This window comes from Coregonus clupeaformis, chromosome 33, assembly GCF_020615455.1.
Source record: "Coregonus clupeaformis isolate EN_2021a chromosome 33, ASM2061545v1, whole genome shotgun sequence".
In the NCBI taxonomy this organism is placed as follows: Eukaryota; Metazoa; Chordata; class Actinopteri; order Salmoniformes; family Salmonidae; genus Coregonus; species Coregonus clupeaformis.
The window spans coordinates 37,739,657-37,755,041 of NC_059224.1; the positions used below are offsets into that span (position 1 = coordinate 37,739,657).

The 15,385-nt window shown below is 41.7% G+C and overlaps 1 protein-coding gene across 1 annotated transcript in view; it reads left to right on the forward strand.

Moving 5' to 3' along the window:
* Window positions 1-15,104, forward strand: part of LOC121549324 (potassium channel subfamily K member 3) — a 67,967-nt gene extending 52,863 nt beyond the window's left edge. The window contains exon 2 of the mRNA XM_041861185.1: window positions 13,138-15,104. Within this exon, the coding sequence (XP_041717119.1) occupies window positions 13,138-14,087 (950 nt within the window). The 3' untranslated portion in view covers window positions 14,088-15,104. The remainder of the gene's footprint in view (window positions 1-13,137) is intronic.
* The last annotated feature ends 281 nt before the right edge of the window (window positions 15,105-15,385 follow it).

Sequence of the window (15,385 nt, forward strand, 5' to 3'; positions counted from 1 at the left end):
GGATGTCAGTATAAACGCTTATAGTATGCACAAAATGGATTGCTTAAAACAGATCAATATCATTGGTTTTGTACTGTTGATTTTGTCATACGCGCTGGCGGTCTTAGGACTTAGAATTTTACTATCATTTTCAAACTCAAATGGCATGGAAGATTCAGGGCATTCTCTGTATAACATTTGCTGGTCTCACACCTATACATGGATTTGAGAGTCAAACTATCACTTGTCATTATTGATATCCAATGTTTGAAATTATGTGCATTAATTCCATTAACTGTGAAAATACTGAATTATAATTCATTTCATAAAGATTAAATGTTTTACCAGTCTAATTCCAGTTCAATTCAAATTCCATAACTTCAATTTCATAAGAATTGAATTCAATTCTGCATGAACACAATTCATGAGTGAATTCAGGAATTTCAAATTAAATTGGAATTGACCCCAACCCTGATGTGTGTATCATGTCTTGTTACGTAATCTTTATACTGGTTGTCCTTTTCAAGTCCCATTTGTTTACATTGCCATTTGAAAATACCCATTACGTAATACCTCAAAATAAGAAATGTCTATTAGACATTGCCTAATGTTTGCAATTTCATGTTATGTCTTGAACTCATGGCCAAGGTTCTTTGATATCCAGCACTTTGCCAGACGTGGGTCTGTCTGTACTGCACCTCAGCCTTTCCACAAATTTCTCCTTTGATAGATTCACCCCCTTTGTGAATCCTGGCCCATTTGCGAGGTGATGTACTGTACGTGCTCTGTGGGTTGATAAATGGGTTGTGTTCCTCATCTCTTTGGCGAGAACAAAATGTGCTCTGTATTCAATGGAAATGTAATAGAGTGACAGAGTCAGGGGACCCTAACAGGCACATTACGCCATCAAAGTTTATCTCCACCCAATTCATCAGGATAATCAAGACGGTTAGATACATCAGGTGGGTACCTCGGAAAGCACGCGTCACGACGAGGGAAACTAGTCTATACACTCTCATCTGTACACAAGACTGAACCACTTAACCGGCTGCCACAGCCACAAAAGGTAACCAAACACAGATCACATCGTTTAAAACCCTGCTCCAGGTTTTGTAGGAAAAACATTTGGGAGATATTAGGAGTTTAATTTAGAAAATCTGTGTGAAGGTTAATATGGCTCAAAACGGAGTAAAACCGAGCACAGGCCTGGTAAAATGAATATGGGGGATTAAAATTTGTGAACACATTTTTACAACCAAAGTCCCACTGTACCTCAAGACTAGGTTGAGGCCTTGTGGGGTTTAAGGATAAAATGGCAGGCAGACTTAGACTTTTATGGCGGCCGAAGTCTGAGTCAAACACTCAATACAATACTGCTAGTTGGTCTTGTTGAAATGCTTTCTAATGCTTTGCCTATCTGATGGGATTACTTTTTGGAGTTTTTCTCTGCTGCCCCATATATGACGGATATAGTGTTGTCCTCACAAAATCTTTCACCTAGCCTACACACTAAACTGCAACGTTTGTTAACTTATCTATGAGGCTGAATCACCATAATATAACAACTTAATTGTTTTGGGTACACCAATCAAGAACTGCTTCGTTGCTGCCTGCAGGGTCTTGTGTAAAATGATTTCCCCAGAATTACATAATTTCCCCAAATGAAAGGCGGGGGACAGAGAGGAATAAAGAGAGAGTGGTGTGCAGGGTGCACCTGCGTGCTTGTGACTTTTATCAAGTCCTCTCTTCTTACTCTGGGCCACTTCACACTGTGGAAATTGTATTATGAGAAAATCTGCTCTTGTGCCCCATTTGCAGCATCTCTTTGATGTGTCTTGTTTTGTTTGGAATTCAAAAACTATATAATATAGTTAAATTAGGACAAACTGAGTGTACAAAAACATTATGAACACCTGTTCTTTCCATGGCATAGACTGACCAGGTGAATCCAGCTGAAAGCTATGATCCCTTATTGATGTCACTTGATAAATCATCTTCAATCCGTGTAGATGAAGGGGAGGAGAGAGGTTCAAAAATGATTGTTATGCCTTGAAACAATTGAGATATGGATTGTGTATGTGTGCCCTTCTGAGGGTGAATGGGCAAGACAAAGATTTAAGTGCCTTTGAACGGGGTATGATAGTAGGTGCCCAGGTGCACCGGTTTGTGTCAAGAACTGCAACGCTGCTGGGTTTTTCACGCTCAATAGTTTCCCATGTGTATCAAGAATGGTCCACCATCCAAAGGATATCCATCCAAATTGATACAACTGTGGGAGGCATTGGAGTCAACATGGGCCAGCATCCCTGTGGAATGCTTTCAACACCTTGTAGAGTCCATGCCCCAATGGGGGGGCTATAACTGCATACCCCACAAGACATGCCACCAGAGGTCTCTTCACAATCCCCAAGTCCAGAACAGACTATGGGAGGCGCACAGTACTACATAGAGCCATGACTACATGGAACTCTATTCCACATCAAGTAACTGATGCAAGCAGTAAAATTAGATTGAAATAAACTCATAAAAATACACCTTATGGAACAGCGGGGACTGTGAAGCAACACAAACATAGGCACAGACACATGCATACACACACACACAATAACATACACACTATACACACACGTACACATGATTTTGTATTGCAGATATGTGGTAGTGGTGGAGTAGGGGCCTGAGGGCACACAGTGTGTTGTGAAATCTGTGAATGTATTGTAATATTTTTTTAATTAAGTGGGGGCTTTTTTCATTTTGAGCACCTGCCCCCTGAAAGGTCTGTGCACCTGCCCTCTGAAAGGTCTGTGCACGGCCGAGTGGACTCTTTACCTGCCATAGAGGGTGATGGTGCACTTCTCCACTTCTCCTCTTCCAGTGACTCCAATCAGTTTGAACAATTTGAGTGAGCCCTGGAGGAACAACTGCGTGCCAGCCAGAGTCAGCCAGAGCCACTGACACATCCTGACTCAGGATGGCAAAGTCATCATGTCATGGCGAGGGGACATGGGGTAAAGGACGGTATTGTGTTGTCACGGGGGCCTCTCCACACTAACTGCAGGGGCTCCTGGAGTACAGAGTACAGTTAGAGTAGGACAGTGTATTTATACTTGTCCTATCATAATATACCCAGGCTGAAGGACTCACTGTGCAGTAAACAGTCCACCAGTGTACTTACTAACAAAACCTAGGTCTGCACAATAATTTACAGAGCAGTTCTATAGTCATCCGTAGCTTACAGTTTACTGTATGTCTAGGGTGAAGGACCGTATCCAGAGGACACATAAAATACTTTCATTTCCATATGTAATTATGTTGCCACTACACAGCCATTCACATTCATAAACCTCAGGTGAGGGACTGGGGAATGGAACCTTGAAAACATTGGTCTAAGATGAACACCAACAGACTAGGCATCAGGCATTCTGCATGAGCTGCTGCTTAAAGGTTTAATGGTGCATGTGGATCGCCTGGCCAGGAGGGAGTTACAGTCGTCCAGATGTAAGGTAACAACAGCAGCCTTGACTAGGGGCTGTGCTGAATTATGAATACAGCATGTGGTGTAAAATGAGGAACGAGCAGATTCTTCTAAGATCGCAAAGGAGGAATGAGGAATCTGCATGACAATGACAGTAGTGCAATGTTCTTGAAAAGACCATCCAAGGTCCCACCCAAGGTTATTGACAACGAAACCTGTTTATCAGTTGGTGCAGTATTCCCATCATCATCCCTTGGCTGTATAGTCCTTGTCAGAGTTGACAACAAGGAGCGTATCAATGGACTGAGGGAAACTGTGTGAGATGGATGGAGCTGCGGCTGCCAGGTTTCAACCTGTGCCAGGTTACATCACATCGCTTTCCAGTGACATGTGGTGCCACAATGTGAGATTAGAAGCTCCATTCAATCAGATCCGCTTTAGCCAACATCTGCATAGCGGTTGTTTTGGCGGTGTCGGAGGTGGAACTGTGTTAAAGCTGTAAAATCCACAAGTGGCTCCTGACATTATACCTAAAGCAGACATTGCCATTGGCTGCACAGAGTCGCATTAAGAGAAATCCCATGCAGCCTTGATTACAAGTTCGAACACTGGAATGTGAGATGTAATCTACACCTCAATTAGGCTGATAGAAATCCTGATTTTATTCAAATAATGATTTTCAATTTCAGCATCATTATTTCTATATTGAATACACTCTCATTCTGAACTTCTAACGCGAGTGGGACGGGTGTGGCTTCGTGACAATGATCAAGAGCAGCTGCTCACAGATTTGACAGCACCAACGCAGTTACAGCTCCGTCAGCCAAAACATCAGCTATGCGGATGTCGGCTATCTGATTGAATCTAAGGACTGGCTGTTGGGTGGCGTTGTTGACAAAACGGCCCTGGTTGACTGAGCCTTTACATTCAGTATATTTAGTGAATGAAACATAGAAAAACAAATTAAAGCTTAAAACATGAAAATATTGCGCTTTACTTCATACTTTTTGGTGTCGATCAATTCATTATTATTTTTGTTTCAACAGTTTATTTCCTATACATTGTGGAAACAAATAACACATACTAATGGTGTACATGTGCAAACTCTTATCGATTATGGAGAGAGGCTTAGCTAGGCTACTTTCTACTTGGACGATTCAAGCGTTATAGACATTACATTTGCATGCAGAATCACAACTTTAATTTCGCACAGAATGGACAAACACAATGTTAATGAAACATTTGATGTGTGTATCTATAGTACCCCTTGGGGGGAGTGTATATCCAAAAAATAGGATTTCTAAATAGTGGCATGTTGGAAAAATAAAGCAAATAAGAAGCCTTATGGATGTTACATGAAATGGACAAGATTTTTGGTGAGACAATTAGCAAAAGTCTGAGTTTGTAAGTCTTAGCTCAAACATGGATTGCCATTTCGAAGAAAAGGCTTGGCTGAACACAAAAACGATAATTTTGAAAAGATTGTAATTTCCATTATTACTTTAGAAAGGAAAAACAACCGCTATGGATGTTTCACCCTCCGTTATGGATGTTACAGATTCTGAAATGGACATTCAAATCTTAAAGATTTATTGATCAAAATCTATCATCACATGATGTCATTTAGAATGTTTTTTAAAATGTCAGCAGAAGGTATAGTACCTTAGGATTGCATTATTACAGGCAGCCTAAATAGTACAGTCTACTGGGCCAGGTACCACATCCTTATAGGTAATTTTTTCAAATCTTTATTTATATCAAAATCAACCTTTACCAGTTGAATTTAGACACAAATATACGATTGTTTTGTATATATATATATATATATATATATATATATATATATATATATATAAACACAGTGGGGAGAACAAGTATTTGATACACTGCCGATTTTGCAGGTTTTCCTACTTACAAAGCATGTAGAGGTCTGTAATTGTTATCATAGGTACACTTCAACTGTAAGAGACGGAATCTAAAACAAAAATCCAGAAAATCACATTGTATGATTTTTAAATAATTAATTTGCATTTTATTGCATGACATAAGTATTTGATACATCAGAAAAGCAGAACTTAATATTTGGTACAGAAACATTTGTTTGCAATTACAGAGATCATATGTTTCCTGTAGTTCTTGACCAGGTTTGCACACACTGCAGCAGGGATTTTGGCCCACTCCTCCATACAGACCTTCTCCAGATCCTACAGGTTTTGGAGCTGTTGCTGGGCAATACGGACTTTCAGCTCCCTCCAAAGATGTTCTATTGGGTTCAGGTCTGGAGACTGGCTAGGCCACTCCAGGACCATGAAATGCTTCTTACGGAGCCACTCCTTAGTTGCCCTGGCTGTGTGTTTCGGGTCGTTGTCATGCTGGAAGACCAGCCACGACCCATCTTCAATGCTCTTACTGAGGGAAGGAGGTTGTTGGCCAAGATCTCGCGATACATGGCCCCATCCATCCTCCCCTCAATACGGTGCAGTCATCCTGTCCCCTTTGCAGAAAAGCATCCCCAAAGAATGATGTTTCCACCTCCATGCTTCACGGTTGGGATGGTGTTCTTGAAGTTGTACTCATCCTTCTTCTTCCTCCAAACACGGCGAGTGGAGTTTAGACCAAAAAGCTCTATTTTTGTCTCATCAGACCACATGACCTTCTCCCATTCCTCCTCTGGATCATCCAGATGGTCATTAGCAAACTTCAGACGGGCCTGGACATGTGCTGGCTTGAGCAGGGGGACCTTGCGTGCGCTGCACGTTCTCCCCACTGTACAGTGGGGAGAACGTGCAGCGCACGCAAGGTCCCCCCTGCTCAAGCTAGCACATGTCCAGGCCCGTCTGAAGTTTGCTAATGACCATATATATACATTTGAAATATTTTAACAAAATATGCAAATGTAACAATATACATGTGCCTATACTGCTAATCCACTTTTCTGCATACGCATATTTCTTTCAATGCAAAACCAACCACTGGTGTGCATGACTAAAGAGCTACATTATTTACGTCATACAATGTAAACCCCTTAAGTTTGATAAACGGCATTGGCACTTGGATTGGAACCGGTGCTATGGTCAGATGACATGAAAATAGAGCTCTTTGGCCACGCACACCATTGGTTGATTTTTGCGTTGAAAGAAAGATGCATATGCAGAAAAGAACCCCATACCTACTCTAAAATATGGTGGTGGATCTTTGATGTTATGGGGCTATTTTGCTTCCACTGGTCCTGGGGCCCTTGTTAAGGTCAACAGCATCATGAACTTTACCCATTACCAGGACATTTTAGCCAGGCTATAACTTGGCTGCAAGTGGATCTTCTGGCAAGACAATAACTCCAAGCACACATCAAACTCCACAAAGAAATGATTAATTGACCAAAAAAAGTACATTTTGCAATGGCCATCTAAGTGGTTTGAATGGAAGGGCAGTCCATAAGCGCAGATGAAGGATATCAAGGCTCTGGAAAGATTCTGTATGGTGGAATGGTCTAAGATCCCTCCCAAGTGTTCTCCAATCTCATAAAACATTTTCAAAAAAGGTTCAGTGCAAGTATCCTCGCAAGGTGAGGTATTGAAAGATATTGAAAAAGGGTGAACATTTTGAGAAATTTTGAGAGAAAAAAGTATAAATTGTATTAGTATACAGTGGGGAAAAAAAGTATTTAGTCAGCCACCAATTGTGCAAGTTCTCCCACTTAAAAAGATGAGAGAGGCCTGTAATTTTCATCATAGGTTCACGTCAACTATGACAGACAAATTGAGAATTTTTTTCTCCAGAAAATCACATTGTAGGATTTTTAATGAATTTATTTGCAAATTATGGTGGAAAATAGGTATTTGGTCACCTACAAACAAGCAAGATTTCTGGCTCTCACAGACCTGTAACTTCTTCTTTAAGAGGCTCCTCTGTCCTCCACTCGTTACCTGTATTAATGGCACCTGTTTGAACTTGTTATCAGTATAAAAGACACCTGTCCACAACCTCAAACAGTCACACTCCAAACTCCACTATGGCCAAGACCAAAGAGCTGTCAAAGGACACCAGAAACAAAATTGTAGACCTGCACCAGGCTGGGAAGACTGAATCTGCAATAGGTAAGCAGCTTGGTTTGAAGAAATCAACTGTGGGAGCAATTATTAGGAAATGGAAGACATACAAGACCACTGATAATCTCCCTCGATCTGGGGCTCCACGCAAGATCTCACCCTGTGGGGTCAAAATGATCACAAGAACGGTGAGCAAAATCCCAGAACCACACGGGGGACCCTAGTGAATGACCTGCAGAGAGCTGGGACCAAAGTAACAAAGCCTACCATCAGTAACACACTACGCCACCAGGGACTCAAATCCTGCAGTGCAAGACGTGTCCCCCTGCTTAAGCCAGTACATGTCCAGGCCCGTCTGAAGTTTGCTAGAGTGCATTTGGATGATCCAGAAGAGGATTGGGAGAATGTCATATGGTCAGATGAAACCAAAATAGAACTTTTTGGTAAAAACTCAACTCGTCGTGTTTGGAGGACAAAGAATGCTGAGTTGCATCCAAAGAACACCATACCTACTGTGAAGCATGGGGGTGGAAACATCATGCTTTGGGGCTGTTTTTTCTGCAAAGGGACCAGGACGACTGATCCGTGTAAAGGAAAGAATGAATGGGGCCATGTATCGTGAGATTTTGAGTGAAAACCTCCTTCCATCAGCAAGGGCATTGAAGATGAAACGTGGCTGGGTCTTTCAGCATGACAATGATCCCAAACACACCGCCCGGGCAATGAAGGAGTGGCTTCGTAAGAAGCATTTCAAGGTCCTGGAGTGGCCTAGCCAGTCTCCAGATCTCAACCCCCATAGAAAATCTTTGGAGGGAGTTGAACGTCTGTGTTGCCCAGCGACAGCCCCAAAACATCACTGCTCTAGAGGAGATCTGCATGGAGGAATGGGCCAAAATACCAGCAACAGTGTGTGAAAACCTTGTGAAGACTTACAGAAAACGTTTGACCTGTGTCATTGCCAACAAAGGGTATATAACAAAGTATTGAGAAACTTTTGTTATTGACCAAATACTTATTTTCCACCATAATTTGCAAATAAATTCATTAAAAATCCTACAATGCGATTTTCTTGATTTTTTCTTCTCATTTTGTCTGACATAGTTGACATGTACCTATGATGAAAATTACAGGCCTCTCTCATCTTTGTAAGTGGGAGAACTTGCACAATTGGTGGCTGGCTAAATACTTTTTTTCCCCACTGTATAACATCATTTATCAAAAAATGTTTTTGCATTCAATATATTATCTATTTTATACAGTATGTTTTGCTAATCTTTATAAAGGGTGTCAATAATTTATGACCACTGTATTTTCCAAGAGAATCTTAGCTAGAACACATACTTTTCAATATATCAACAATTGCTTCAGTAAAGGCCTAAAGAATACATGCCAGAACAAGCACACAATATGTGGTGGATACACACGCTCCTGAAGCTAAGATATGATATATCAATATCCATCACATCCACAACCATTATGGATGTTATGGATATCATAACGCTGGAAAAGGATAATGGAAAGAGAGAAACCAATTATAGACCATATAAAACATGGATGAAAGTTAGCTTCAAATAGAACGTTTCAAGATGATCCGATGTAAGGTGCAACTTTTACAAAAACCTTTTCTTAAAATACTATGGATTTATACATTACCTGTCCCAGTCACCCCCTATCTTTACAAGACTATAGAACATGCAAACAAAACTCAAGAGACTTCAATTTGGTCTGTATTTATCCATTAACAGCTACCCTCTTCACAACTTATAGGGGAGAGTGGAGTAAGTTGAGCCAAAGGGGTAAGTTGAGCCACCCATGTTTCTAGGAAACCATACACAAAATTAATTTGGATATATTTAGGAAGAGGTCATCATTTCATGGAGTCTGTGAAGTAAGAAACCAGATGGAAAACGTGGTATGCAATTTAGGTCCAAAAAACAGATTTTCCCCAAATGAAATGATAGCGTTAGAGGTTTCATGATGCTTGTATCTAAACCAAGTTGATCATTTTGAGATTGTTCTATACATCAGTTGTTCTATACATTTCCAGGGATATGCAACATCCTGAAATATATGTAGATATCTTTGTTAGAAAGAATAGTATATTTCCCTTGACGGAGTAATGCTGAATGTAAAAAATGGCTCAAATTACCCCACTCTCCCCAACAGGGGGACAGCTCTGAGTGGAAAAACAAGCTATCTGAGCCCTTTCTAAAAGCCATGAAATATGATTGACAAATTCCTAATTACAATTTTCAAATAAAGCCTGAACTACAACATATAGACCTTAAGGATAACTATGAACTTAGTTTCATTTGGAAATGACTTACTTTATTTGTGCATGCTCAGGTTGACTTTTACATGGAATAGCCCACTTGCTAATCCAGTCATCCTTTAATTTGCATGAGAGAGGGGGGGAGGAGGGAGGGAAAGATAGGGGGAGAGAGAGAGGGAGGGAGAGAGAGAGATATTGAAGGAGGTTGAAAATGAGAATCGAGGCAGTGAATGTCCTGCCACATTTGTGTCCTCGTAAGCACTGTGGATGAAGAGATACAGTGAGGGAAAAAAGTATTTGATCCCCTGCTGATTTTGTACGTTTGCCCACTGACAAAGAAATGATCAGTCTATAATTTTAATGGTAGGTTTATTTGAACAGTGAGAGACAGAATAACAAACAAAAAAAATCCAGAACAACGCATGTCAAAAATGTTATAAAATGATTTGCATTTTAATGAGGGAAATAAGTATTTCACCCCCTCTCAATCAGAAAGATTTCTGGCTCCCAGGTGTCTTTTATACAGGTAATGAGCTGAGATTAGGAGCACACTTTTAAAGGGAGTGCTCCTAATCTCAGCTTGTTACCTGTATAAAAGTCTTAAGAGAATTTATTAACTAACTATTTCAGTGTCTCTGTGCGTGATGGAAGAAACACAAAATAACTGTCAATCTCCCTCGGCCTGGGGCTCCATGCAAGATCTCACCTCGTGGAGTTGCAATGATCATGAGAATGGTGAGGAATCAGCCCAGAACTACACGGGAGGATCTTGTCAATGATCTCAAGGCAGCTGGGACCATAGTCACCAAGAAAACAATTGGTAACACACTACGCCGTGAAGGACTGAAATCCTGCAGCGCCCGCAAGGTCCCCCTGCTCAAGAAAGCACATATACAGGCCCGTCTGAAGTTTGCCAATGAACATCTGAATGATTCAGAGGAGAACTGGGTGAAAGTGTTGTGGTCAGATGAGACCAAAATCGAGCTCTTTGGCATCAACTCAACTCGCCGTGTTTGGAGGAGGATGAATGCTGCCTATGACCCCAAGAACACCATCCCCTCCGTCAAACATGGAGATGGAAACATTATGCTTTGGGGGTGTTTTTCTGCTAAGGGGACAGGACAACTTCACTGCATCAAAGGGATGATGGACGAGGCCATGTACCGTCAAATCTTGGGTGAGAACCTCCTTCCCTCAGCCAGGGCATTGAAAATGGATCATGGATGGGTATTCCAGCATGACAATGACCCAAAACACACGGCCAAGTCAACAAAGGAGTGGCTCAAGAAGAAACACATTAAGGTCCTGGAGTGGCCTAGCCAGTCTCCAGACCTTAATCACATAGAAAATCTGTGGAGGGAGCTGAAGGTTCGAGTTGCCAGGCTCGAAACCATAATGACTTGGAGAAGATCTGCAAAGAGGAGTGGGACAAAATTCCTCCTGAGATGTGTGCAAACCTGGTGGCCAACTACAAGAAACGTCTGACCTCTGTGATTGCCAACAAGGGTTTTGCCACCAAGTACTAAGTCATGTTTTAAAAAGCAAATCAAATTATAACATTTTTTACATGCATTTTTCTGGATTTTTTGGTTGTTATTCTGTCCCTCAATGTTCAAATAAACCTACCATTAAATTTATAGACTGATCATGTCTTTGTCAGTGGGCAAACGTACAAAATCAGCAGGGGATCAAATAATTTTTTCCCTCACTGTACATGCTGTAAATTATCTTAAAAGTATGTTAGTGTAGGACACCGTAAAGCCTCTTCATCTGCCCTATAGGACAAGGTGAAGAAAGATAGAGATGGAAAACTTATCTGAAAATAACATGAGAAGTATCAGGATAGGAAGATGAATGCTTTAATGTACAGTAGATTAAACTAAAAATAGCTAAGTGTCGTCAGGAGGTTAAAGTTATGGCTTCTCACTTCAGAGAGGAAGAGCCAAAGCCCAGGACGGCTTTCCCTTTCAAGGCAGAGCGGCGGGTGAGGATTTAAACTAATTTGCCTTCAGAGAGACAGTTGAGTTATCCGCACAGGTTGGTGTGACAATAAAACTAGAGCCCTTGAAATTAAATGAAACAGCAAAGTAATTACATTCAAACAATTGGACAGTCTTTTCCGGCGCCATTGTTATCTAACACCGGGTTGCAAGGCTCTTGCATTTAACTGGTCCGCCACACGTGGAAATATATTTCCCTTGACAACCATGTTAAATTACACGTGTGGGGGACGGGATGTGTGTGGGATGGAGGTTGGCTGCACTTTTGATAATCGGTTAAAGGTAGATTTTTCAACCTGAATGATATTTCACCTGAAATGTGCCAGGGTGCATGGCAGCTCATGCTTATAAACCCACTGAACGAGTGGTCAGTTCAGCTGGTGTACCCATGGAATGAGTCATTTCTTAGGAACTGCTGTGAAGTGTTGAAAAACCCTTTATTCTATCATTCCAAGTGGTTTTAAGTGGCTCTATCAGTAAGTGCAAGTTCACAAAAATCAGTTTCTGATCTTTTAAAAGTTAAGTTTTAAAAGAATTGTGCTAATCGTAAAATCATATTTCATTATTGCTTGGACTAGAGTTGGGCTCTCTGCTTAATTTGGGAGTCTCTCTTCTGCCTTTCTTTGGCCTGGATCAATCATGTCAAAGCCTGTTCAGTTGGCCTGGTAACACCCTAGCATAAACAAAACAAAAATCTCCATTATGCAGTATCTGTGTAATTAATGATACAAACCTTGTACACCTAGCAGTAAAATGATCAAGAACAATACCCTTAACTGATCTTCCTTCAGTAAGAGAGAGCATTCATATTGATAGCAAGTCCATCTCATCCAAACCAATGTAAGTGGCTAATTAGAAGCAACTGTCCTTAGTGGTCTATACTTGCCAAACATCAGAGAGACTGATTATTCGTTATGAATAATTCAAGCTCTCTCCCACACAACATCAACACTGAGCCAATCTCACCACCACTACTGCTGCACATTCATAACTCCCTTGCATTCTGCCGCTGTCCATTGTGGAGCCCCTCAAAATTAATCAGATGGACTGTTTTAAGAATATGAAATTGTGTTGAATTTCAAAACCATGGCACTCTCGACCTTCAACCCTAATTCAATTGACTAAGTAACTCAACTAAGTAACTCAACCAACTCAACTGACTAACTCAACTAAGTAACTCAACTGACTAACTCAAATGACTAACTCAACTATATAAGTAACTCAACTAACTCGACTGCCTAACTAACGCAACTCACTCACTCAACTAAGTAACTCAACGAACTCAATTGAATAACTCAACTGACTTCATTTAGTCTGTTCCACCCCACTGACTCTCTACTCTTGTCTCTCTCTCTGTCTTAGGGTACGGCCATGCAGCCCCAAGCACGGATGGAGGGAAGGTGTTCTGCATGCTCTACGCCCTGCTGGGTATCCCTCTCACCCTGGTCATGTTCCAGAGCCTGGGCGAGCGCATCAACACCCTGGTGCGCTACCTGCTGCACCGCCTGAAGAAGTGCCTTGGCATGCGGCGCACCGAGGTCTCCATGGTCAACATGGTGGCCATTGGCTTCATCTCCTGCATGAGCACGCTGTGCATTGGAGCACTCTCCTTCTCCTACTTCGAGGGATGGAGCTTCTTCCACGCCTACTACTACTGCTTCATCACGCTCACCACCATCGGCTTCGGGGACTACGTGGCACTGCAGAAGGATCACGCTCTGCAGACCAACCCCAAGTACGTGGCCTTCTGCTTCATCTACATTCTCACCGGCCTGACCGTGATCGGAGCCTTCCTCAACCTGGTCGTGCTGCGCTTCATGACCATGAACGCGGAGGACGAGAAGCGGGACGCCGAGCAGCGCGCCATCCTCTCCCGGAACGGCCAGGTGGGAGGGCACAACCACCTGCGCAGCGCCCCCGACTTGCCCTCCTCCTCCTCAGCTGCCTCAGGGTGTGGTGGGGGAGGAGGGGGAGGCCCAGGAAACAGTGGTATGGGGGGAGCGGGACGGGGGCTGCGTAACGTGTACGCGGAAGTGCTCCACTTCCAGTCCATGTGCTCCTGCCTGTGGTACAAAAGCAGGGAGAAGCTACAGTACTCCATCCCCATGATCATCGCCCGGGACCTGTCCACCTCGGACACATACATGGAGCAGGGGGAGGCCTTTTCCTCCGACCCCCTCCACCCCCTTCACTCAAATGGCTGCGTCTGCAGCATGCACCACCCCCACTCCACCATCAGCTCTGTGTCCACGGGCCTACACAGTCTCACCCCATACAGACTAGGACACAGCAAGCGGCGCAGCTCCATCTAGAGGCCTGGAGGATGCAATGCTTATAAAACCAAGCCCCACCTCTTGTCTACCACATGGAAGGACTCTAATACTCTGGCACTATTTTAGAATATCTAAATCAGGGGTGCTCAACTAACAGTCCTCATGGGATCCCTGTCCTGTGGTGATTTGATTTCCCCTGACACTTAACCCCTGAACTATATCCTTGCTTTATTTTCAGCATCCTTTCACATTTTGCCGTATTTAAGGTTGAAGTTGTTGATCTTCGATATTGGGAGATTGTTTGAATGATAAGAGGACGTTACACTGTGAGAGACATATTTTAATGCGAAACAGAGGATTATGAATTTTAAGAAACTGTGCATAACGATAAGCCACACCTGATTTTATGTTTGGTGAGTGAAGTTAATATTTTTCACAAATAATAAAGAGATATGACGTGTTACTCCCAGTAATCATCAATAAAAACTCCCAGTAGTCATCAATAAAATAAATGTAAATATATTGATAATATGGATACCCTATTTAACCAATGTACTTACTAGGGAAGAACCTATTTTTTCTGTTAAAGTATTCTAAAAACTCAGTCGACTCTGTCTCGTGTCTGTAACTGAAGTTCAGTTTCAAGCCGAAGACTTTTGATCTGCTTTAGTTACTTACTTTATCTTACTCTCAAACCTCAAGACCTATCATACTTTGTAAAAAGTATTGTAATTTTCTTTATAATGCTTTTTTTCATCCATATAATTGTTTTACTATATGTTTGTTATTCATTTGTTTTGTTTTCATGATAGGGTTTAACTCAGTGCATGTGGGCTCACTGTGTATACTGTAGTAGACAGTCTAATCGTATTTACTGCTGCACTTTATAACATTATTGTATGCTTTAGGGCACTGGATACCAGTGCATTAGATATAATTGAATAACTGAATTTATGCTTACTCACCTGAGTTTTTGGTACCTACATAATTTATTCTTATAGATGTCATGCTCTTACAGTGAGGGAAAAAAGTATTTGATCCCCTGCTGATTTTGTACATTTGCCCACTGACAAAGACATGATCAGTCTATAATTTTAATGGTAGGTTTATTTGAACAGTGAGAGACAGAATAACAACAAAAAAATCCATAAAAATGCATGTCAAAAATTGTATATATTGATTTGCATTTTAATGAGGGTGTCACGATCGTCGAAAGGAGGAGACCAAAGCGCAGCGTGTTGAGCGAACATCGTAGACTTTATTTAATTAAAGAAACCACGATCAAAAACAACAAACCAAATAGGACGAAAGTGAAGTCCAAATACTGATATACACTA